Here is a 25,816-nt window from a genome sequence, read left to right on the forward strand (position 1 = left end):
GATCCTCTTTCCATTTGACGCGACGTTTCCGAAACGGCCAACGTGCGTAAATAAAAGCAGGCAGACTCGCATGTTTACAGAACACTTTATTTACATGGCCCTTCACAGTGTAAAATAGAAGCTTTATTCATGGAAATACTTACAAAAAGGCCATTTTTTTCCCACTGAACATTCTCTTTAAATAGTACTCTAGGGTTATTTACATCTTTACAGTGTATTCAAAATACTCTTTTGGTAGCGGCCTCTTCACAAACAAAGACAAGTATGGCAGATTTTGGTCCCTGTCCAAGGAGGGAGGGAGCGGAAGAGGGCTGCCCTCTGAGTCTGAAATCAACTCCTGACCTCTAGACATTATTTGTGTAAATTGGAGAACATTAAACAAGCCTGACCTAAAAAAAAAAAAAAAAAAGTTTAAAGGCTGTTTTTTTTTCATTTTAAATTACATAAATAAAGATTCTCAAATGTACACAAGTGCATTTGCTTTTAAGTGGTAAGAAGTTGCTTTGAGATTCATGGCGGAAAAAGGAGTTTAGGGGCTGGGTTAAGTTATTTGGCAGCAGCCAGCACGCTGGGACAGGCTGGCATCCGACACCTCGGTTCATCTACACTCCACCAGACAAGACGTTTGTGTTGCATATCAGCTGTTTCAGGCTAAAAGTGAAAGGGCAGGGAGGAGGGCTCCGATGTTATTGCTGATTGTGATGCATTAATGTGTCAGTTCCTGAGCTTTTTGTTTTTCCCGACTTTACTTTGAAAAAGACAGTTTTGTTTTTTTAAAGTTGACTGTCTCCAGATGCAACGATCGTTGTGGATCTGTTTTCTTCGCCGCCGCCCCCCTCCCCCGCCCCGCAAAGGGAACAGGAACTGGTGGTTTAGTCCAAAAGTTAAGCTACTACTGATATAGCATCAGTCTGCCAGGAAGACTACACGTTATTAGATTCAATGTTTCAAGCCCAATTGTTCTGATTCGAGAGTTCAGCAGTCCATCTGGTGGAAAGCAGAAGGTCAATTTTAACAATTGCGAAGTGAATGGCCGGACTCTTATCCTCCACAAATCAGAAATAACACCATGGGGGGGGAAAATAAAATAAAGTTGAATCGTGACTTTGAGCAAAGTCTCTCATGAGCATCTCCCCTGGATCCCATTTGACCCTGAGTTGTCTGAAAATACAACCACACGTGCCGATATACCCTTCATTATCAGTCCAATCACACTGTCACGTGACATTACATCCACACACAGGCTGTCATCTGACCCTCTCCAGAAATGCCCTTGTTTATTTCAGCACCCCTGTCTGAGAGATAACCACTCACATTTGTTAAAAGAAAAGAAAAATCTGATGAGGGGAGCTGAATAATTAAAGGGCAACATCTGAGGACGGGTTCAGAGAACCTTCCCGTACAAACTGTCCACAGGACAAACACGTCATTGCATAGGCCTTCACCTTCACACTTCACCTGCAGCGATATGTGCTTCCTCGCTCATCTTTTTTTTTTTTTTGCAAGTCTGAAAAATGCATCTGCATTACTCAGGGTCAGTACTGTCTTTGAGGATTACTGTGCAAACAACACAAGCATAATGCTCATTAAATGAATGAAGGAGTCCAGTGAAGAAGCGATGGTTTGGGAGCTGGATGCCGCCTTGTCTCATCTCTGCAGGGGCCCCTGGTACAGTAGGAGTGGTGGTTTGAGGGGGATGTGGAGGGTTGCCCGGTTTGGTTACCAGTAAGTTCAGTTTGGGAATGAGTTCGCGTTAGAACGTGTCCACGTGGTTCATGTTAGTGGCTCTGTTGTGGATCTCTTCGAGGAAGTTTTCCAGCTGTTCGATGAGAACGCGCTTCTTGAACCTTTGCAGAAGAAGAAGCAATGACACGTGTTAACATTTGCCTTTTAAAAAAAACTCTGTAGCAAAGGAGATCATGAGCAGAAAATTATGATACGTTTTTGTTTCTTTGCATTTTGTTCGGTTCGTGAAACTGCAGATGTTTTAAATGCAGACTCCTGGTGCTAGGATACAGCTGCTCTTTACTTTAAGAGAGCTTATAAAGAAAGACAGTCCCCTTTTTCTGTTTGCAGCTCATTTTAAGTAAAAAAAAGAAAAAAAATTAGGGGAGAGGTAATAACGCTCTGACATCAGAGGAGGAGGGCTGAACTTTGTACCTGGCTGCCTCTTTGATTATGTTTTGGAGGAAGATGAGCCGGGTGTCGAGAGTGCCCTGGATCTGTTTCAAGAGGAGGAAAATCTTCTCGTAGTCTGAAACAGAAAAAGCAAAGCGAACGAGGTTCAGTCGATTCAAGGAGAGCACATCCACTGAATCAAATCTTTGTATGTGTACAGCTGAATGTTAATAATAAACAAGATAAAAGGCGTTCTCACTCATAAAGGAAACTAGAAAAAAAAAAAAACATTCCACAGCACGTTTTCAAAGTCCAGAGTGACGTCCAATGTTAGTTTGACGTGTACGGTCAAATCAACAGAGGAGATAAAGAAAGAAAAAAAAAAAGTTTGCTTCTTTAAATTTACACACAGATACCTGCTGTTTTTCCTAGCTTTGTTTTTAAGAAAAACAGCTTTGCTTCTGGACAAACCAAAGCTTAAGTGCCATGAAAAACCACATTTATGTGGTTTCTTCTGGAACAAAAACAAGACAAAGATGTTACGAGGAAGAATGAAATACAAAGCAGCATCTTCAATTTAGCAGCCCTGCAATAAAAGCTGAAGCTTCGAATCTCTGTTTAGGTGATGATTCAATCACACTTGTGACTTTTAGATGCTACCATGGTTACATATGAGAAAAAAAAGCTCTTTAAAGTTAGTGGTAGCTGCTCTCCGTTTCTATTATTTTGTCCTCCCTGCCTATAGACCAGGTTTGGATACATACGTCTGCCAGGTTTTCTGATCTCCTTGGTGATGAGCGACCTGAGCTCATTGTTGACCTTTGTCGTCTCGGTGTGAATGTGCTTCTTCAGAGCTGAAGGCGTAATGTAGTGCTGCACCTGGTCGTCCATCAGCACCATCTCCGCTCCTCCCTCGCTGCCCAGTGGCAGCTCGCTTGGATGGGTCTGCCCGTTCTCGTCCTCATCCCTGTGCCGCATCGCCTGAGGATCCGCAGCAGTGTGGTTCTCCTGAAGGTCGGTGGGACTCGAGGGACGGTCCACCTCCGAGTCAGAGTTCCGGTCTGAGCCGTAGTGGTTCTGATCCACGTGGTTGATGATCAGGTCTGCTTCTGGTGCACCGTCGTTAACGTCCATGTCTACAGAAAGGTGGAAAAAACCAAAAACATTCACTGTAATCCAGATCGGCTGCGTAGGACGGGTCGTGCCATAACCCCACATTTTTCCTGCCTTGAGTTTTATATTCTGTGTGTTAAATCTACCCTCTGTTGACCAATTTCTCTAAATTTATGAAAAAAAAAGTGCTTTTTTCTTAAGATACCATAATCACTGAATCATTATTAGGCCAGTACACTTGGTTGTACACTCGGCACTAGAAGCATGCCATCAGTCATTATTAAGAATTACAGTATTAGTAGAAAAGATGTGCGACTGTCTCTTAGATCGTACCTGCTGAGTGTCGAGGGCTCGCAGATGGGGACACTGGAGGGGTGTAGGCTCTACCCAATCGCAGCAGAGGTGACATGCACCGGCGTCTCTTTGGACCTCCGCCCGGCACGTTGTTGCTGTCACCAGGTCTCTTGCCCTTGTTCTGAGGGCCGGTCACAAACTCGTCTGCCTCGTCGATCATCATGCCCTGTAAAGAAAGTGAGGAAAATGGTACATCGGAGTGTTTTTCAGTGGTTAATTTACATTTGTCAATGTAACCAATAAGAAAACGAGAAGAGTAAAAAAGAGACTTGCCTTCTTGTCTAGTTTGAAGGGGTTGCCGAATGTGTGCAACCGTTTGGGCTGTTCGGGGTCTGCGTCTCGAAGAGGCTGGGGAGCAGCTTTAAGGAAGTCTTGGTAGTTTCCCATTTGGGCGATTGGCACGCTGTGGAGCTGGTCTGGAAGGGAAACAGATGCTTTGTCAAAAATGGAAAGAACAGCAATACATCTAACCTGCTTCTTACGCTGAAATTATGTTCACAACGTAGCATAATCACAGCCAAATAAGTGGGGAAAATGATTTGCACAGCGGGGTACCGGAGTCGTGGCCTCTGACAGTGCAGACGCTGGTGTTGAGAAGGTTTCTCCTCATTCGGCTGAGCTGGTCGAGCAGGTGGCTGCGGGGGATGTCGTACGGATTCCTAAAACTCTGAGGCTTCAGGCTCTGAGGATGACAGCAGACAGAAACACCGCTGTAGTTTCGACACCGGAGAGTGGATATACAGATGCATTCTGAGAGCGTGGACCATTTTTCAATAGCCCTCAAGTGCTCAAACCAACTACATAAAAACACAGCAATGCTATAAGCCTCAGGAGGGCAGCTGGGGAGAAGCCTGAAGAATCTGAGCACAGAGTGAGATTTCAAAAAGGAACTCCTCGCCAACTGAATCTAAACAGTCGCTCAACAGTAAAAACCAATGCTCATGCGTGTAATCATGTCAGAACAGCTCCCGATGATGAATGTGATCATGTTGAAGAAATGCAGATAATAATCCAACCCTACCTTGTTGAGCAGTGCCAGATGAAAGCCTTGAAACTCTTTGGGGTTAAGCTCCATGGGCAGGGCTGGGGCCTCTCCTGTGAGATTCTGTAGCTGCTGGATGAAGTCCCGACGCTGGGCTAGAGATATACTTCCGCCTCGCCATCGCACCTTGAGGCCAGGCTCCGGTGGCTGCTTTTTCCCAATCAAAGCGATCAGACGGTCATACTCGATTTTTGTCTGAAAATATGAGGAAATTAGGTTTTCTGGTCAGAAATGCCTTCCTATTTGGTGTCTTGATTATTGTAGCAGGAAAAAAAGGAAATGCAGGAACTTAATAAGCAACACGTAAAACTGAAGATAAGATTTAAAATGCATTACAATGCAGCTGTGCAAAGCTATAAGCTGCTTTATAAGTGTTTATCCTGCTGTACAAAGAACGACTGACACAAGGAAAGACAGCTGTAATAGCATAAAACATATTTGCATTAAAAAAACAACAACAACAACAAAAACAGCTGGTGCCTAATACCAAATAACCATTAAAATAACAGTAAGTTAGAAATTAAGGATGTGATGGTATCGCTGTGACACTTTCCAACACAATAAACATTTTGTTCTTTCGTCATAAAATGTAGCCGCTGACAGAGAATTGAACACAGAGAGAAAAGCAGCACAAAGCACAAAATGATTTATCAGCCCGTGGACTCGTACACAAGCTGCCCCCCACTCAGCCAAGAGACTTTGTTTCAGTTGACAGTGTATTGATGCAAAGTCTAAATCTAGTGGAGCATTTTCAGTTCATCTATTCATCAAGTATAACTGTGCTAACAGACGTTCTCTGCAAATGCCTGTCATGTCTTTTGAGTGCAATTTAAAGCACTCAGTAAAAATAAGTGAATGAATGAAAGAAGATGATTTGACTGACGTGGATATCGATTTTCTATTTAAAGCCATTTGTTCTTTTTTTCCTTTAACTTTTTAATCAATGCTAAAGAAAATTAGGACAATGCAAATAGGCCATTACAGTGAACTCATGCTCAAGATCCCAGTTTGAGATGTTTTGAGCTTTGTGAGGTTGTGTGTTGTCAGGAGGAGGGATGGACATGGTCAGCAACAACACTCCTGTAGGCTGTGGTGTTTAAACGATGCTCAGTTGGTACTACGGGCTCAAAGTGAGCCAAGAAAATATCTCCTACACCATTACAGAGGATTTATGATCTAGAGCGTAACCTCATGAAAAACATAACAACATGCCAGGTCGACGTGACCCACAACTATTATGACTGGGCTGCTTGGCGCAGTCGACTCCTCCTGTGCAGTTTTTAGCTGAGTTTTCACAACAATCGTCATCTCAATGTAAGGATTAATAATCAAAGCATTAATATAAGGACTATAATCTCAGCAAATTCCTGGAGGGAGACTGCCGGGACACACGAGCATAAATGTCGGCAATGACATCAGCCACTTATGTAAGTTCTGTTGTAGGCTCTACAAAGACTCCCTGAAGAAGTCCAAATCAGGCATCACTCCACAACCAGAAGCCTGAACCACTGACACAAGGCAGGATGGATCCATGCTTTCACGCTGATTATGTCAAATTCTGACTCTACCATCAGTGACTGTCGCAACAGAAATAGAGACTCATTAGACCAAGAAACCTTTTCCTAATCTTCTATTGTCCGGTTTTGGTGAGTGCATGTGAGCTGCAGCTTCAGTTTCCTGTTCTTAGCCACAGGAGAGACATCAAGTGCAGACGTCTGCTGCTGTAGCCCATCTGATTCAAAGTATGACGTGCTGTGCGTTCAGAGATGCTCTTCTGCACACCCTGATAATAATGAGTGGTTGCCTTGACCACGTCTACAAGCCTAAATGCACTGAGGTACTCCCATGTGATTGGTTGATTAGATATATCCCTTACTGAACAGATATCCCTAACAAAGCGACCAGTGAGTATAAAAATGTCATGATAAAACCAAGTTTCTTTGAAAGTTACTTTTCTAAACCAAAATTAAGATATTAAAATACTAATCAAACTGAGATAAAACATTTGAACTAAAGTGGTGTTTATCTTTTTTTCTTTTCTTATTTTTTTAATTAAGAAAACTAGAAAAAAAACCCAAAATAATCCAAAACTACAAATTACACTATAAAAATCCATCAGTGTGGACTTTAGTGAAAACAGAAAGGCTTGACAACTGACAGACACTGCAACAAGCACAGCTTTGTGGAGTAGATTTAATATTAACAACTAACCTGCTGACTGAGCTTTTTCAGGTAGGAAACCACGCTGTAGCTCAGACCATACTCCAGGTTGTCAGCTAGCAGGTTCGGTGCTCCCATGATTCTTAAAGCCTTTCTTAGCGACTGTGAGAATAACACAGCAGTAAGAACAGTGCAGGCACAGCTTCGTACATTAACAACAACAACCACAAAAAAAGCCATTAATGAAAAGTTGAAGAGTGATAATAAGGCCACTGACCCCAATATAATACGGAGGCATCGTCTTCAGGTAGTTCTCAAAGGACTGTCGCCATTTAATGGTAGGCTTGAACTTGTGCACTTTAATCAAGTCATCTGTGGAAAACAATCAAACACAGATCACACAAAGAAATTCAATAATTAGGAACATGTTTTATTAAGAAAACTGAATTTAAAAAAAAAAATAGTCATTTGTTTTGCTATTGCAGCAGATCGTTTAAATTTTCTAAAGCCCAAAACAAAGACTCCCCATCAACACCTACAGCGAGAGTAAAAATGAGGTGGATGCACAGGTCTTACCCAGAAGCGGAAGAAGTACGGGGTAGTTGTAGGGCATTACAAACAAGTTGACGCAATTTAGAGCTGTGCTGGCCTTCAGGTAACCAAACGGCTGCCCCAGATCGCTGTACTTGGCACTGTTACATACAAACACCTGAAAAAACAGAAAGAGAAAAATCAGGAAGTGAGTTGTGACATTTGAACTTTTCAATCAGCAAACAAAAACAGAACCAGCTGATGCTGTCCGAGTTGTTTTTAGGTTTCATTTTATTTTAGTGTAAAGCCACTTTGGTTTTAAATATCCTACAGAAGTAAATTTCACTTCCTTGCTTACCACTTACTATTAGCCCTACAATATCATAACGCTGCATCTGGTCAGTGTCAGGAAAATATTTTCACTGCGTGATTCTTGTAATTGCTGATATAAAAGTCATTCTGAAAGTCTGCCACCTCATCTCTGATGATGACTCATGCCAAACATGGGGAAAAAAAACACCAAAATCAATATACGAGTGATGAATACAGAGACAACCTTTACTTTCAGGTTCCTGCCACAAACCAGGTAAAGCTTGGTGTGCGGGTACCAGCAGAGACTAGATGTTTCGATCTAATCACATGTGCTAAAGCTCAGTCTGTGCATGCCGACGGGCTATCGAATCATCGCTTCATTTGCTGCCACCCTTATTTTTTTGGTACACTGAAAACCTGAAACCACACATCAATGTCTCAATATGTCTGAACATCTAATCAAGTACTTATCACATTGCTGTTAGGATGCATGTAACACGTTCCATGTGTGAGAGATTAAAATCCTCTTTGTCTACCTGGCTGTAAAGATTAAAAACACAGATTTCTGCTTTAATGCCAAACTTTCTTCTCAACAGCTGTTATTTTCTGTGGTTTCTGTGATGGTGCTGTACCTGCCAGCAGGTGTGCGGTGATTTCCTCTCCAAAATGTACTGTGTGAGGGGCGACGGCTCCAGCTCATACTTATCAAAGGGTACCTTGTCTATCACCATGGGTTCAGCATCCACGCAGGAGAAACGGACGTGGGGGTGGGCTGAGCGGGGAGGCTGGGAAGGTACACAGAAAGAGATACACAATGTTATGGTAAATATTAAAGAAGATCAACAACACCTGCTGGCGCCTAATAACACCAGTAGGTGTTGTTAATCTAAGCTAAGTTTAAGCAATGCGCAAAGTTGACCGTCTGAATACAGTTCGGGAAAAAAGAATCACGTCTGGCTGCTGCTTCTATTTCTACTGAAAGTGTAGAGTATATGTGTGAGCAGAGGAAAAGCTTATGAATGATAGCTAACATGCAATGCATGATCTATCATAATGAGTACTTCTTTGTTTGTTTAATTTTGATTACAGCTCATCTGTGCTTGGGCTGTTGCACATTCGTGTAGCTGTGACATCACTGCAGCCGGTTTGACGTCACCCCTGTGTTATCACGAGTTAGTCATTGTTTGCTATGGAATAAATGGTTAAAGTTAATAAGAGTGTGGCACTGTTACATTAGTGTGACTGATTATTCTTGTTAAACAAACAGGAAGAAGAAAAGTTGTTTAATGAAAGTGACAATGTGTGGGGCTGAATCCTGTAACTCCTGTGGAGGAGTTATCGTCTAATGGCCACTGAAGGCACATTACAGCTATAATGGATTTTGTTTTTCCTTTTAATAAACATGAAAAAATAAACTTAGTAAGTGCCTTTCTTTTTATTGTTCTCACATTTTTTCTATTTTAAGATTCATAATCGAGCATACGGCTACTTTGTATCACTGCAGGCTGCTTCTAAAAGAGCGTCAGTCCCCACTGACTCCCACTAAAATAACCAGTGTTAGCAATTAAATTATGACATCTACAAAAGCCTGATACAAAATTAAAACAAAAAAACAAAAAGAACAAACAAACCCTGTAGCCATTTATCCCCTTCATAACAAAATTACAGAGTTTTGTCTTCTTGTACTTGCTTGTTTGCTAGGCCTCACCTCAGCTAATATAAGTCAATGAACTGAACCTCTGGGTGATGTTTTCTGCTGTTGGAGACCTTAAGAGCATTTTTAAAGGAAGTATTTTATTTATCAGGAAGTTTGTACTTCCTGAGAGAGTGAAATGTTGAAAACTTATTAGTCTGTTACTTAGCACAAATTAGCCATAAAACTAGCCAGACACTGGTTAGCACACCACTAAGGCCAACATGCTAAGCAAGCATGCTAGCCGTAGCTAATAACACTATACCAGTCTTGTAAATATGGTCACTTTTTGGCTATTAACACTTATATTATTAAAAAATAATTAGGAATAAAGTACATCTTTGTTAAGTTTTATAGAATTATAAGTGTATTCTGCTGTCAAGAGTAAAACTGTCCAATATATAAATACAAGAAAGGAACTATAGGGCTTTAAAGTCTCTTCTTTAATATTATTTTTACCTTTTTGGGCTCTTTTGTTCTGTGACATTATATTTATTTTACTAAGCTAGGTTGTCATTTCATTAATCTGCTGCAGTAACACAGATTATGTATTGCATAAATTGACAGATACCGGTTTCTTATCTCATATTTCTGTCGGTTCTTCTGCAACTTTCTTACCAATGTGGGGGAGTTCTGGTCTGGCCAGAAGGCTTCGGGGATGGGCCAGTGCCCGATGGGAACACCAGTTTTAGGGTTAGGTCGTACGTAGATCAGCTTGTGACAGCAGTGCCAAGGCTGCGGACCAGACTTCACCACTTCAGCTGGAGTGTCTGTGCAGGAATATAAGCAAAGCAAAACAAAAAACAAGGGGTTTATGAAATGCAGCATGAAACAAAATGCATCAGACAAGTGTGTCAGCAGTTAAATATGAAAGCAGGAGTTTAAACAGTGACACCCACCAGATGTTTATGAAAAAACAGGAAAGAAAAGCTCAGAATGGATTAAAACAAACACCAAGTGGGAGAGAGCAAAGAGCTCCTCTACTAATCAAACGCATGCAGCACAGCACATGTCAAAAAGCTCCTTTTATAATAAAAGACAATTCAACTTGAGAAAACCCAAAAGCAAACAAACAGAGGTGTGTCTTACCTTCTAGTGGAGGAGGGTCAGGTCCCGTCTTCTCAAAGTTTATCACTACTCCACTCTGGATTTTCTGCACCAAAGACTCCAGACACTGATTCAACATACGCTGGGAGAACACACTGTAAGAACGACCTGTAACGAAGACACACGTCTGTAAGTATAAATATCCCAAAACACGAGCGAGTCAATGGTGTTGCTAAAATTAAACGTTTTTCCTTGGTTGACTGTGGATCATTTCAAATGTTTTTTGGTTTAGCCGTTTAAAAGCTTAATTAATAGAATTTGTGGGCCAACTGGGAGCAGCAGAAACAACACGGGATGCATTTTCACCATGCTTTCACATTTTGTCAATTTCCTAGCAAAAAGCTGTCTATTTAGACCCTCCCACTTAGATCCTGACATTATAATGTGATTTTTTCCCCTCCTAATTAATAATAATTTGTTGTACTTTTTAGAGCAGATACTAGAAACCAAATTAAGAAATAACATCTGGCTTTAAATGTTCCACATTTTTCATAAGCTAGTTTCTAATTGTGTCTTCTTTGCTTTGTTTGGTGCAGGTCAGACAGTGTACAGTGGGTCTATTAGAGCTTGTCTGCTAAAAGTTGCATGCTGCTGCTGGAACAGGGTTAAGACTGAATTGCAGACTAAATGAGCCATAAAAAATTGTGAGTCAGAAGAGGGAAAATACAGAAGTCTGATAATTCTGTTGATTGGTGCCAGGGTAAAAATAGGAAAACAATCTAACCGAAACTAGGGGGAAAAAGAAATTGCTACTTGCTGGGTCATCTCATTGAAATGTTTGCATTTGGCGACCAACTCGTCCAGAGGTCGAACGTGCACCACCCTCAGTCTCTGGGTGATGACTTTCAAACACATGGTGATCGCACAGGTTACTTAGTGGGATGCAACTTGTCTCCAAACAATTGCGCTCCGACTCGGGCTGACTGCAATTAATCTCAGAGAGATTGACAAAGGTTTGGAAATAATATAGATGCAGACAGACTGCATCAACCCGAGTCAGTCTGCAACAATGAACGCAACTTGTCTGCAGTGTGTCTTTTTTTTCTTTTTTTTTTAACTTCAACCCATTGAGTCACAAACTCATAGCAGACCGACTCCATCTTATTACATTTTATCTCTACGTTGACACACCAAAGTCTCTTTGAAGTGTTCGTACACCTCGTCTTAGCAGCAACCATTTCAGACACAATCTCAAGTTCATTGCATGCAATAATTTTAGTCATGCCGGAGTCTCCAGTAACTGATTTCTCTGGTGTGACTGTAGCACAATTAACCAAAAATTATAAATAACTTGAGCTGAGATTTCTCAGACCTTTTTCCAATGAAGAGCTTCATCGAATTCTTCACTCATTCTAGGACTAGACTTAATCTTTGTCTCCGAAACTTACAGATAGAGACACAGAGGATTAAAAGTTCCCACTAAAACTTGTGTTTAAAGAACAAAAACTGCAGCAGCAGCAGTTTGGTGTTTATATAATGCACCTCAATGTCAGAGAAATCAAATGAACAAGAATAAAAGGGGTTAAGAAGGATCACTACATTACACTGTTTATGAAGTGCTTTGCTACTGGTGCAGTGCAATTTCAAGAGCTCTCTTCTTTACATATTGCTCATCTTTGTGCAGCCATATCAGCCATTTACACTACATGCAAATAGTGCATTTGCATGAAATGTGACTCTGAAAGGTCAAAATCTCTCTTTGCTGTTTTTGTCACGCCATCAATCGCATGTGTAAAATTAAAAAAGTCAGAAAAACCATCTTTCAAAGCTACAACTGACTAGTCTAACTTAGCCTTCCTGTCATTCAACTTCACCTCGAGTGACCTTGTTGTGCACCCATTCACTCGCTCATTTCAATAGGCTGTGGCTTTGTGTCAGGTCTGCCATCAGCAGTAATGGACAGGCAGCATGTACTGTAGACTGCCGCTGACAATGGACCTGTGTCATGTTCTGCATTCAGCGCCACCGGCTGCGACACGCAGCTTTGGAGTCCTCTGTTCTCTATATGTGTGCATGGGTTAATCTTAACCTGCCATCAGCATCATTCTAGTTCGTTCCTCCTGCCAGCTGCTTCCAAAACAAAGCTACGTGAGGAATGGAGACAGAGGGGATAAAAGTCTGCTTCTATAAGTGAATGTTCTGGCAGCCGGACTTTGGCTGGAGATGGGGGGATTACAGATCAAAATCGCTGGCTAGAAAGTCTCTTGACAGGACTTAGGCAGGACAAAGGCAGTCCGATTATGGACCAGGTGGGAAAATCTAGTCATTCTAACCTTAATCAGCAATTACTACCCAAGTACACTTAAACAAAGCACTTAACCCTTCCACAATAGCTCCAGCAGGGGTTAAAATAAGAGCACAGTGTAGCTGCATTGGGCTGTTAAAACACAACTCTGAATATTGAGCAAGACAGTGCCTAGACACCGCTCAGGGCTGTCCCCTGTTGAAGTGGGCTCTGCTTTAAAATTTAAGCTTCTGACACTTCCAAGAGGAAAACATCTGATCTGTTTATTTTTCACTCAGAATAAGGAGCTTTTACTTCTGTAGACTAAACTGAAGCAGTAAAATGGTTTTCTTAATCTTAGGCTGTTCATGCTGTCATTTAAAATGTATGTCTACAGCCTACTCTACCTGGCTTATGTTATTTTGTTTAATTGCGTAATTCCTTGTATGCTGGTTATGTTTCCATGCGTGATACAATAATAATAATTTTAAAAAAAAACAACAACAACTCCTTAACATCACCAACTTAAAGTGAAGTACCCGACAAGCACTTCAGACTGCATTACCCATGGTGCAGCTCTTCCATAAAACCTGTCCTGTCTTTAAATGCTCTTAAATCATCTTTGAAACTTCGGCATATAAAGCATATGAATCAGTACATAAACTCCAGAGCTACAAAAGGCAAACCGAGTGTACTTAAAAGCTGAGAAATGCCTGTCAGAGCTGATCTGTAAGTACACAACAACCAGCAGCTCGTATCAGTCCGCCTACCTCCAGTGACCTCACACATGGGGGTGATTGGAGAATCGTCAGACGGGACGCCGCCGAGGGGCTCGGGCTCCACCGAAGCGTTGCCGGAGATACGTAGCACCAAAGCAAACAGACGCTGGTCCCAGCGAAACGGCTCCTTCGTCAGCTCGCTGCCCGGCAGCGGCGTGGTCAGAGGTAGATGTAGCTGGACAATGAAACAGATCACAGGATGAGATGACAGACCTGCGTTAGAACAGATTTACTGTGTTGCTGTTCTCTCTAATATCGCCGTTTGTTTTAGGTTACTGTGGGGAAACTTGGGCAGTAAATGAACAACACTTTTACGGCGGTATTGATAAAGTGCCTTCATTTACGGGGTATTAAAGTGGCACGGAGGGCTCAGCTCGCACTTCTAACCTTGCAGTTATACCCTTTGTCATAATTTGGGCTAAAGGAATTTAAAAGTAACTGCCTATATAATTTTTGTTTGCATAGGTTGAAAACATGACTGTTTACTGCATTTGTAAAGAAAAAAAAATAGTGCATTTTCATACCGAGCAATGATTTTTCTTTATTTTCTACATTTTCAAGATCAAGTGTTTAATCAGTCAAAACAGGAAGTGCAATCAATGATTAAAAAGTAGCTGTTTTAATAAATTCAATAAAAATGCCAAAAATATTACTGGTGTTGGACTCAAATGAGACTCTTCATTGGTATTTTTAGATTTTGATGAGAATAAATTAAGGTTTTTGGGTTTTTTTCTGCTGAATGTGTCAGCTGGGGAAGTTGTCTTCCTTGATGTTTTAGGACCAAATGATTAATCAATAAGTAAGTACATCAAACTTCTCTGTTTCTAAGACAATAATAACAAAGCTACTGATAACACTTCTAAGCATGAAAAGTAGCTTTGTTATTATGTGAGTGGACAATATGATAAAGCACTTCACAGTAGAGCTTCTGTGGTTTAAACTTTAGCCATCTTAATCACAGTCAAAGGACGAGGGTTTGGTAAAGTTTGACGTGGTGCGGTTAGACTCCTAAAGTATCACCCAAACAAACAGAACGCTCTCCTGATTGGAGATGCAGGCTGACCTCATCTTGGACACCGCCGCTGCTGGTCAACTTGTTGCCGTCTGTAATTGCGATGATGATGGCAGGTTCAAGGAAAAAAGGATTCCTTCCCTAAAAAAAGAAAAGAAAAAAATAGGACATATTGAAGACTAAATGAAAAACGAAACCATGCCGAATTAATTCAGCATTCAGACTCCCAGAGGCAACTTAGGGTCACCCTGCACAAAGAAATGAGAAAGACACAAACAAGCTATAAAAAACAAGACACAAAAATAGGGGGGCTGTTCTCACATCTGTTAAAACTGCTTACAAAAGACGTGATCACCATTAATACCTGTATTTAGCAAGTGTGGCTTTATGGCCTTCTGCGATCCGACGCATAAATAAGCACCGTGAATGCATCATTACAAACAGCAGATAAATTACACGGGACATATTTAAGAAGCGTGTGAAATAGAAAACCTTGACTCAAAGGGAAAACAAACAGAGTAAGAGTTCAGTATTTAGTGTCTGCAGTATATGTTCACTCTATACTCCACAACAGCAGAGCTCATTATCCGAGGAGCTACACGAAACCTCTTTCCTGCTGGACCCCATGATATTTCATGACATCAGCGCTCCACTCTGATGAAATTAAACTGGAGCAGCACTGCATTTATCACTGTGCATCAGCCTTGTGGGATCTCCACAGAGCCACTAGGTGAGGTAATAGCGTAAAAAGAAAACAAAAAAACCCTCAACAAAGACTGACAAGTGCTGCCAGCAAACCGGACTTCACTGCAGAGTCACAGTGACTCCATAAGGGCCTCCTGTTCTGACAGCAGAGCCATTATTAATGGACGTGGAGCCACACTGTTTGGACTCTACCTGTAGGCTGCGCTTTCTGCTGAATGATGCATCTGTCCAGTCACATAAACGGCCCAAAGTAAACAGAGCAGGATACGACCAAGACCCCACTGTGCTGCAGGTATCCATGACAACCTGGCAACCCCCCCTCAAAAATTCCTTCATGATATCGAGCACTTAGTTGGCATGCTGACTTGATGATCGGGCTAACTTGCCAGTCAAGCGATGAATTTATCCATGTCATATCAGCTGCCGGAGCTTTTACTCGTGCTTAAATAAAGCCAAATGCGACTACTAAAAATAGATGACACATGACGACAGCCTATCAGGGGAGCCGGTGTAAGAATAAAGCGTTTTGACAACTTCTCAAAATGTGCCCAGCTGCTTTTCATGTAAAAGACAAGACAGTATCTATATATTTTGGGTAATTTGAAAGATAAAAACAAGTCATCTGAAGACATCTCTTTGTGCTTTCAAAGAGAAGAAAACACAGTGGGCATTTCTTATAACTGGTTAATGATGATAATGAGATATTACATTAGTAAATGGAGAAATAATAGGTAATTCATCATGTTTAAGACCCGTCTATGCAGTCAGCTACCGCTACTGTGATGTGCTTTCCACAATGCCATGATAATGGAGATCCATTAAAGCGCCGGCCATCACTCCAGCTGACACTCTAACTTACCACCAAACAACACTGGCCATATCATTTCTTCACGTTCATCCTTTCTTCTGCTCTTTCATTGCTCTTAATGAAACTGATCAGTGTCAGGATTACCCGCCGGCCGTCTCCCCCCTCTACCTCCATACCCTTCTTCATCTCCCAGGGGAGAGTCGTTTCAGATGCCTGGCAACCTGGAGCGCTCTTTGTTACTGTAGACTGAGGCACTCCAGGGCAATATTAACTCCCCCATCTCCCCCCGTTAACCCCCCAGGGCTCCACCCGCTGGACGACATGGAGCACTGACTTATGATACAAAGGGCCCTTTAAATAAGAAAACAGAAGAAAAGCGCACACACACACGGTCATTTTAGATGTGTTTTCATGCGGAAGTGCCCTCTTCCTAGTTCCCTTGAAACGCTTCTCTGGTTAAATGGTAAACCCTCACTTAAAAGGAAATGTAACTAAACAGAAGACAGCAGAAACAGCTTACGGGAGTTATTAAGCACCACTACACTTGTGTAATCAGTTAGATGACGTACTGAAAGGTTTTTAGATTTTGACTCAAGTTCATTGATTCCTCTAGCTTTTAGTGTTACCAGCATTTCCTGCCCACACATTTGTTACGTTAAAATATCCTCTAGGAGTACCAAACACTTGTGTTGGGCTCACATTTTAAATTACAGCCCATGTTCACAATAACTCCACTTTTGTAAAGGACATACTAAGCATATATAAACTACATACATGCACTCCATACTAGTAATTGCCAAGCCTCCTGCTGGAAATAGGCAGAAGAGGGAGAACTAGTCATTAAATTATAGCCACTGTCAAATCAACCTGTAATTAGAGGTCAGCAGTGACAGCGCGGGACGCAGTAACCTCGACCTTGGCTTGTGTGTTCAAAATCGGACAGTCTGACGGTGTCGCTGGTATTTTTTTTTTTTTTTTCAAACGACCAAAGAGTGTCTGACATGCATTATGCATGCTGCATGTATGCATTACCTGGGCTGGTAGGGATCTTCTGTTTATTACTCAGGAAATGCCTAATTAAACATTCATTACTGCTCCCATACTCCCCCACTTACCTCCGCACAGGAAAACAGATGTCCAGATTCTGTATCAACCACAAGCGTGCAGATTCACCTACCACTCTAACTGGGTATGGGCTAGACTTCACAGCTTACATTAATAATGACCACTTTGTTTCATATGCAAAAAAAAAAAATTGCATTTCAGTTTCAACGCTGGCCAGGAGATGAGAAAATCTCAAGAAGGTGAGATGCTGAATAGCAAGCAATATGCTTTCTGTTGGCTTCAGCTTTTCTTTTTCTAATGAGACTAAACCAAAGTCAAGTTTCTCTGGTCACTTTGTCCAACCCTGCACAGCTAAAGGCAGATCTGAACATCTGTTACACATGAGTCAGTGAGCTGGCATAAGAGTGGTGGTCTGAAACTTTATCATGCAAATCTACGTTTAGCTACTAATACTGGATTTAAATTGAAGAGGGAACTTGGCCAGCATCACGCTGTACTAGCTCCAGACTTTGTGGGCTTGGAGAATATTTCTTAGCAATACTGAGTCTGAATGAGTTTTATGTGAATAGCTTACAGCTGTAAATCAGGCCCACTGTGTCGTAAAGCTGCAGTATGGAAATCTTTCTAAGCTGCACAATACAACTGGAATAACATCGATAATTTTAAAGTAAACCACATTTTTCCGTCAGCGTGTATCCAGGAGCTTTTTTCAATATCCTCACATTTGTGGTCTTGTTAGATGGATCCCCATTTTTGAAGCAGACTTGAGCGAAACAAAGAAAAGGGCGACAGTCTTCAACCTCAGCATCAGTGAGCATTCACATTAACCAAAAGATAAAAACACAAGAGTATGTTCATCATGGTACGGATCCGTGGTACTGGTACTGCTATATAGCGCCTGTCGCCTCACTTTTGAGCACTCAAAATACTTTTCACTACATCTGTCAATCACCCAATCAGAAACACACGCACATTCATACAGTGCTTTTATCTACAGCTAAGCACTTCCACCAAACATTCACGCACACCCACTCTGATGGATGCATCGGGGGCAACAGGGTTCAAGATCTTGCCGAAGGATACTTTGACACATAGACGGGAGGAGCTGGGGATTGATCCGTCGACCTTTCGATCGGTAGATGACCCGCTCTACCACCTTGCCCAGTGATTCATCATAAAAGCACAAAAGTCCTCTGACAGGCTTGAAACTACATAATTTAGACTGACCTGGTTAAAACTGCAAAAGTCTTATTCCAAAGCTCTAAAATAACTCCCAGCTTGATTAAAATTATGTTTAGCTTTGTGTTTACGTGCACACACACCACAGAGTGGCCAGACCATTTATGAACTAAATAATAGATATAAATATTAGAACCACCTCTTATAATAATCCAGTGCATTTTAACAAACTGGCCATAAAGCTGAAGTGACACAAGCCTACACTAGTTTATATACAACTATATATATATATTTTTTTAAAAGCATCTAGCTTTCAGAGCATATTTGTGCAGACAGAGCCTGCAATAGATCCTTAGAGTTTCAAAACATAATGCATTTTCTTGCTTAAAAGCTCATTTACAGGTGTAATAATTCCATGTCCTTGATGAGAGCAGTGACATATGTAACACAAACTAAAGTTACTAATCAATGATGGGGGAAGAAAGAAAATAAGAAAGCTACGTTGCTCCTGCTGCTTGGACTTGCTGTCATGATTGTGTCGTATGGCTGAGGATGTGTGGGTCCACAGTATGAAAGTGGTTGATGCTTGTAAGACTGGGAGATAGCAGAAAGGGGTGGGGTGAGGGGGGGTAGGTGGGTGGGTGAAGTGGGTCTGTTTGGGCATTTAGCACTTTATGAGCCTGATTTCTTCTCCACCTGTTTCATTGCTACATACCTGTCCATAGTTGTCTATCCCAGTCACTAATCTATTGAGATTGAGTAAATCAAAAGCGTTCCTCAAGGATTGGCCAATAGTTGTGAGTCCAGTTGCTTGGAGGTTCCTCAACTCTGTCATGAATGTGGCATGGCTCTCTTTCCATCCAGCCTTTAAAAAAAACAAAAAAAACAAACCCAAACAAAACACAACATAGCAGCTGGTTAATAACATGCACAAAGCTAAATAACTACCCCACTGTTGTGACCAGCAGGCAACTTCTAAGGAAACTAGTGGTTAACTTCACTGGTTTTATTGAGAGTCTGAGCTAATAAATATCTAAATAGGTCGCTTCCTCTCTATCTGCCCAGACTAATAATTTGACAGCACTGCAGCCACAGGACGTTGATCCGTTTCTACCAGGCTGCTGCGCTCGGCTCCAGATCAGAAAATCGCAAAGTAGCAAAGTCGCAATGTGTGCAGTGACTAAAGTGGCAATTTGGTCTAAAGAAGTAAAGTAGGCTAGTCTGTCATCCCCGCTTCTCCTCCTCCTCTACTCTCCCTCCCTCCTAGATATCACCTCGCTGTATAAATAACACCCAGAGTTCCTTGCTGCTCACATTGAAACAAAATGTCGGCCATGTTTTAAAAGGGGTATGAAAGCTCCTCCTGAAGATTTTTCTCTACACAGTTGATGTAGTGATCACAACGTGGTGCAGCGATGGAAGGACAGTCAATCTGCGCAATGTAAAGCCGGACATGACCCGAAAACAAACTCTACCTTTATCCCGAACGGAACATCTTCAAAATTTACCAACATATACCGGTCCCCTCGGCTCGCCGGATCTCTCCCTCTGAGCTGTGGAAATAGTAGAGAATTATTTACGGTTATCGAGAGATCAGCTTTGACAGGCGAGCTTGCAACAGCAAAACGATGAACTGAACTGCATTCCCGCTCGGGATCTCTCAATATTAATGTGTCCCGTGGTTACAGTACCTTCATAAAAGTCTCAACAGCGCCTTTTGCTATGTCCAGATAGGTAGTGCCCAGATGGGTGCGCTGGTTCATTGAAGCGGACGTGTCTATCAGAAAAAGTAAAACGGGCATTGTGATGGTAATGACACGTTCTGCATGGACTTGGTGTCAGTACAACCGGCCAAAACGGAAAAAAATCTTTTGTTCTCCTGCCGCCTGTATCACCTCTCAGCTAGCTAGCTAGCTGGCTAACTGTCTGTCTCACACATTCTTTCAAAAAAGTGTAAGAATAGTGAGTGTAGAAGCCCTTTCCGGGCGAACTAAACTAAAAACCTCAAACCCTAGGGGCAGGTTATGGATTCACGAGGGATTTTGATAATTTTTACAATATTTTGTAAATATTCCTAAGTTTCATAGTAACAAAGTTCCCCCTCACAGTGAGTCCCTGCTTCTCCCTACACTGAATGCGCTGTGTCTTGTCCACTGGTTTTAACCTAAGCTCCGCGCCTGACCCCGCCTCCCAAGCGGTCTTGCAGTGTCACGTGTATATACACTCTCTTCTTATTGGCGGTCTCAGGCTCCTCATTACCATATCCAAATAAGGCCAAAGCAGACTGTCTCATGCGCATGCTTGCTTGCCCGAGAGGCAGGAATGCAAGGAAAATATTCTGTACATACATTGTGTGATAAAGAATACAGCATATGTGGCGATGCGCTCTTTTATCGGAGCCTTACCGCAGTTTGTTGAGGTGTTGTTATTTAGGAACAGGCATGTGTCTGCTCTTAGATCTGATTACATAATCAACATTTACTTCATCCTATGCGCGGGCGTGGGCTAGTGTGAAAGACAACCCTTCAAGACTATAGAGAGATAAACTGGAGGCACTATCATATAAAAACAACTGTAAAATATCAACCAAGGAATGCACCTAGGGCAAACAGAAACTACTCGCGGGTGTTATGGCACTCGGTTTTCATGTGATGACCAAATAAAGACTCCCCTTTTCTCTGAAGGAAAACAGGTTTAGCTGAATAGTCGCTGGGATTGACATGCGCGCACACGCACTCACACACCCTGCAGCTCTGAAATGTCTGTACTTTGTCTTTATTTTCCATAGCCAAAGAACGACATACTTGCAGGTAAAAGGAAAGAAAAAGACACAGAAACAATCAAACAAACACAAAGAGAGATGTCGCTAATAAGAATCACACTTCTAGCGTTGCTATTGTTGATCTGTAGTTATGTGAGATAATGCCTCAACTGTTACTGCACAGAGAATATCATCAAACGTGCTACACATAAGCCTTTTGACAGATTAGAGTTCACTCTTAATGCTACATGACACCCAGCCACACGCGCACGATTGTGCAATACAATTTACATAATGTAGTTGACTGGAAAATATCATCACTTCCGCAAAAACAAGACGAAACCATCCGGTGGCTTGCGATAGCAAAGCGGAGGAACGTCTGTGTGCTTCTTATTTGATGTGAAGCAACACGCGCGCGCGCACACACACACACAATTTATCTTCCGGTGTGTCACTGACGTTTTTCACAATAAAATCTTTAATGTGGTTTGGCGATCTTAACGACGAAACTGTGGAAGGTGTGATAAACTGTAGTTGCAGCTGCAATAACATTTATTGCCATTATAAACCAGCTATTTATTGTAGCTTGCACAGCAGCACAGTAACCGGTTAAGCACCAATCTGAGATACTTCTGTTCTGTTTGGGCCTCTCTGACTTTGTTATTTGACGGATTAATTAACTTTCCACAGATTCATTCATTCATTCTTCCTCTTTCGCAATTCTGGGTCTCTTAACTTTCAAGTTTAAAATGTAACAATCAAAACACTCAACTATGATGCAGGTTTAACTGACTCAACTTTCTTTTTGTCATCCCACTATTGCAGTGTTTTTTCATTTGCTCAAAGATTATGTAACTAAAAATGTATTAAGTGTACACTTAAAACACACATTCTTGTGCAACTGTTATATTACAGGTTTTACTGCTTCTCCGAAACAGTTTCCCAGACTTATATATTATATATAACACATTCTTGTGTTGGTTGATTTTAGCACAAAGCGTCATTTCCAAACATAATGGATATTGATTATTAGGGTAGTGGTAATTCTCCTCTTATGAAAGTCTCTCACCCCACCCCCCCCCCCCCCCCCCCTCCATGGTTTGTACTACGAAAGTCAGAACCGGAAATGCTGCATTTTTACTATGAAGGAATCTTGATCACAATTTATGGTGAGTCAAGAACATATGTGAAGTTACTTGGACAAGCCAAACACAAATTTCCGGTCCATGTCTGAGCTGCTTCATACAGGAAGTTGTTGCTCTATTAGTATTAGTGCTGCATGTTAAAATCCAAACGCATCACCTTAGATAGTTAGATATACGATTATTATTATTATTATTATCATTGACATTATTATTAAATGCAACTGGAAATGTGGTATAGCCTTCCACTCAATAGAAAGTTGTAGATTTAGTGTTATGAGTATATAATGAGGTTCTAATAAACGACCTATAATTGCATTTTTGATCTAGGCAGTCCAGCAGCTCTTTCCTGGAAAGTATGTGGTTCGTGAAAAAAGTAATGTTGGTAGAGTTTTTCTTCTCTGAAGTTATCAGTGACCCAACTATTAATCTGGTTTTATTTCTAAAGTCCAGTTCAGTCATCAAGATTATCTCTACTCATGTCCAAACTGGCTATTTATAGTAATCAATAACATTATACATATAGTACCATATCTATGGCGTATAAAAAATACAAAACTAGTTTGAAGAAAGTCGCATTATGGAAATTAATGCAACTAATAATAAAGTATAGCTCACCCTGAGCCAATAGAGGTGTCTAAAAGTCGGGATAACGTCTTTTGTCGACCTCACTGTGGCACCCCTTTAATAAAGACATCTGTCACATTTTATAAACCTTTGGTAAAGGGAAATTGACATGTCATAATTTGCACTTTTTAACATAACAGTATATGCTCTATATTTCATTACGGCCAATTAAAACTGATTTCTTTGCTTTTTTTTGCTTCAAAATGATTAACTCTTTCTTGTATGGCAGACGTAGTGTAGCCACACTTTGCAGAGGGCCTCATTAGAAAACGTTTTGTTGATATTACTTTATTATTTTTGCTTACAAGACTTGAGATATTGTTATCGTATCGTTTTATATTTTAATTAAAGCATATCTATCTAATATCTATCATATTTTGTTGTGAAAATCCAAAAGCGGAACTCAACTAAGGACTTTTATTTTGTTCAAAGGAAGTGCTGTATGTGTGCGAGTGTAGGTGGCGTATCTGTTGTCAGCTGACTGGCACCGCCTCTGACCGCCGTCACAACAGAGAGCTGCCTGCCTGACAGCTAGCTAGCAGCCGAGGTTCTGCTGTCGGACCGCCGTGTGTTATGTTTCTCGGAGCCAGGACCGTAGTCGGAGGTTTGTGCACCACCAGCTCATGGCGGCTGAAATTCAGCCTCAACCTCAGGCTCGGAAGCCTTGCCTCCTGAGCAAAATCGATGCTTTCCAGGAGGTGGTGAGCACAGCGGTGATAATTCCCAAAGAAGACGGCGTTATCAGCGTGTCTGAAGACAGGTAAGCTGCGCTCTGCAGGCTGGCTAAAGCACAAATTAACCTCCAGAAATAATATTCGACACAATAATGCCCCTTAATCTGCTCCTATTGAGTGGACCCCCACCCCCGTGTCATGTAACGTTTCCAAACATGTTGAAACAGTCCAAGGGTTCAATAACATTTTTACAAAAGTGTCAGCTGACACAGTCACACCATTACATGCTAGTTAACGGCTGTAAATTATACTCTTTTTGTGTTAGCTCCAAGCCAGTAACACGTAGTTTAGTTGTGCTAACGTTAGCTAGACATAACTAAAAAAAGACTCAGCGTAAACACTGGTGTTATTAGAGTGTTTCTCGCATATTATGGCACCAGGAGTTGCTATATATACCAGAATGTCTCAGCTTTGAGGCATTAAAGCTGCTGTAGTCTGTCCCCTTACTTATTCTCTGTTGCACATGCCTGGAGCTGTTTTGGGGTACCAAGAGTTTGCGTCTATCCCACTTAGATCTATGTGAGGGTGACGGTGAGCCTGTATATGCTGAGGCGGCATGTTCTGAAATGTCCTTGTAACTTATTGCACCAATTGCAAATTTAGTCCTATATGCCACCTAAGCTATATGATGCATATCCCTGATCCATGGCGACTTACCTATTGTAGTCCTAGATGGCTATTTACTGGGGTGTTTAAGCAGGGGAAATGCTTAAAATAAGATATATGGAATTTGCTAGAACAAACCGCGTTTAAGTACCCACCGAAATGGAAAAGGAGGTGGTGAAATAGAAGTGTCTTAAGTCTTTGTGCCAGTGGCCATGTGGATTTGCGTGGGAAATGAGCCTTTCAGTGGATTCTGTGATTGAGTTTAAAGCACAGATGATTTTATTCCCATTACATTTCACCCAGAAGTATATGTCACCCCTAAAGAGAACAGTGAAGAATAATTGCTGTAAATTGAAGTGTTGAGTGGTGTAGTAAAAATTCAAAGTAGGTCAGTGAGTTGATTGTCAGTCATCTCGGAACTCGGGCTGTTGTTCAGTGTCACAGGGGAAAGTTTTTACCTGCATTCACAGCAGAGACAAAACATTAGAACCATTGTTTGTCTCATATCTGGGCTGTGCAGACTGTCAGGTGTAAAGACCTGAGCAAGTCTGATAAGATCCAGATTTTTGTGGTCAGATAACTAAGTTAGCACCTCTTCCTTGTGAGAGGCCTACTAACACTGGGCTGACAAGAGTCAAACCACAAACCAGTGACAGGATGAAGTCTGATATGCAGCAGGTGCAACTTACCGGAGTTAACGGATCTGGTGAGGTTTAAGCAGCATTTTAAGGATGGGTGGTCATGATATTTTGGGGATAATGAATGCATGTATCCTTTTGGGGGAAATGTCAGTACTTCCTCTGGTGGAAGTGGCAGTTGGATCTGCTTGTGGCCCCCCGGAGTGCTGGAGAACAGGCTGATTTCCTTATCAGTGGTAGTGAAACCTACGAATACGTCACACATATTTCTGTTTTCTCAGAAATTCTGGCAATTGAGTTGATTACCTGCAGTGTAACAAAGTTGACACCAAGAATGTAACTCACTTCAAATGCATTGAGGACTAATCTCTGTTGGTTTCATCCCACAGGACTATTCGGGTATGGTTGAAGAGAGACAGTGGTCAGTACTGGCCCAGCATCTACCACACAATGCCATGTAGGTATTCCTTCCTTTTTTTGTCTACTGGCACATTTTTTTTGAATAACAGTATTTAACAGTAAATTGTCAGTATGCTGTATGCTTAAAAAAGGCAATATTTATTTATGAATTAGCTGGTTGACTGGCTTGTTTAGTATAATTAAAGAAATCATAAATAGCACAAGAATGGCACTTTTGTCAGCAGTTATTCAGCTGACACATTCTTCTGTGAAAGGCAGTGTTCACTCCCGTTTCTGTACATGCTTCGCCTGTGAGTGTACTGACTCAACATGATGGACACAATGAATCACACACCCCTCCTTTCAGAGACCGATGAAAATGTGGAGGTCACTCTGCTCTTGGGATCAACCAGACTTGATGCTCAACATTTTTCAGATTATCGGTATCATTCTTGTTTCCACCGAGTCTCGATAAAACAGATTAGCTGTAAAATGCGTTACCGTAAAAAGCTACCTCTCTCTGGCAGCTGTCGTCACCCTGAGGTGTCAGGCACTATTATATTTGTTATGCTTCACGAGTAACAGCCTATCAACACTTAATGCACAGATGACCACATGTGCTGACTGGAGCGGCCTCGATGAGTGGATGGAGCTGTGTTTCAAAGGTAAAGGCAGCAGGAAGTGGCAAGCTCTGACGCTGAAAAGTG

At 41.6% G+C, this 25,816-nt stretch overlaps 2 protein-coding genes across 2 annotated transcripts in view; one reads left to right on the plus strand and one right to left on the minus strand.

Moving 5' to 3' along the window:
• Positions 1-69: 69 nt before the first annotated feature.
• On the minus strand, positions 70-20,354 carry ints6 (integrator complex subunit 6). The gene is made up of 18 exons (XM_026144707.1): positions 19,894-20,354; positions 19,678-19,755; positions 18,918-19,067; positions 14,497-14,586; positions 13,425-13,608; positions 10,413-10,538; positions 9,942-10,093; positions 8,263-8,415; positions 7,364-7,496; positions 7,065-7,159; positions 6,839-6,949; positions 4,607-4,822; positions 4,141-4,267; positions 3,859-4,001; positions 3,565-3,751; positions 2,883-3,254; positions 2,161-2,254; positions 70-1,847 (listed from the first exon to the last, which is right to left on the minus strand). The coding sequence occupies exons 1-18, from the start codon at positions 20,002-20,004 to the stop codon at positions 1,754-1,756; spliced, it is 2,616 nt and encodes an 871-aa protein (XP_026000492.1). The 5' UTR covers positions 20,005-20,354; the 3' UTR covers positions 70-1,753.
• Positions 20,355-23,177: 2,823 nt separating this feature from the next.
• The window catches only part of wdfy2 (WD repeat and FYVE domain containing 2), a 30,872-nt gene continuing 28,233 nt past the window's right edge, over positions 23,178-25,816 (plus strand). Inside the window, exons 1-2 of the mRNA XM_026144022.1 lie at positions 23,178-23,492; positions 25,100-25,167. Of these exons, the coding sequence (XP_025999807.1) occupies positions 23,356-23,492; positions 25,100-25,167 (205 nt within the window). The 5' untranslated portion in view covers positions 23,178-23,355. The remainder of the gene's footprint in view (positions 23,493-25,099; positions 25,168-25,816) is intronic.

The sequence above is a fragment of the Astatotilapia calliptera genome, chromosome 16, assembly GCF_900246225.1.
Source record: "Astatotilapia calliptera chromosome 16, fAstCal1.2, whole genome shotgun sequence".
Taxonomy (NCBI): domain Eukaryota; kingdom Metazoa; phylum Chordata; class Actinopteri; order Cichliformes; family Cichlidae; genus Astatotilapia; species Astatotilapia calliptera.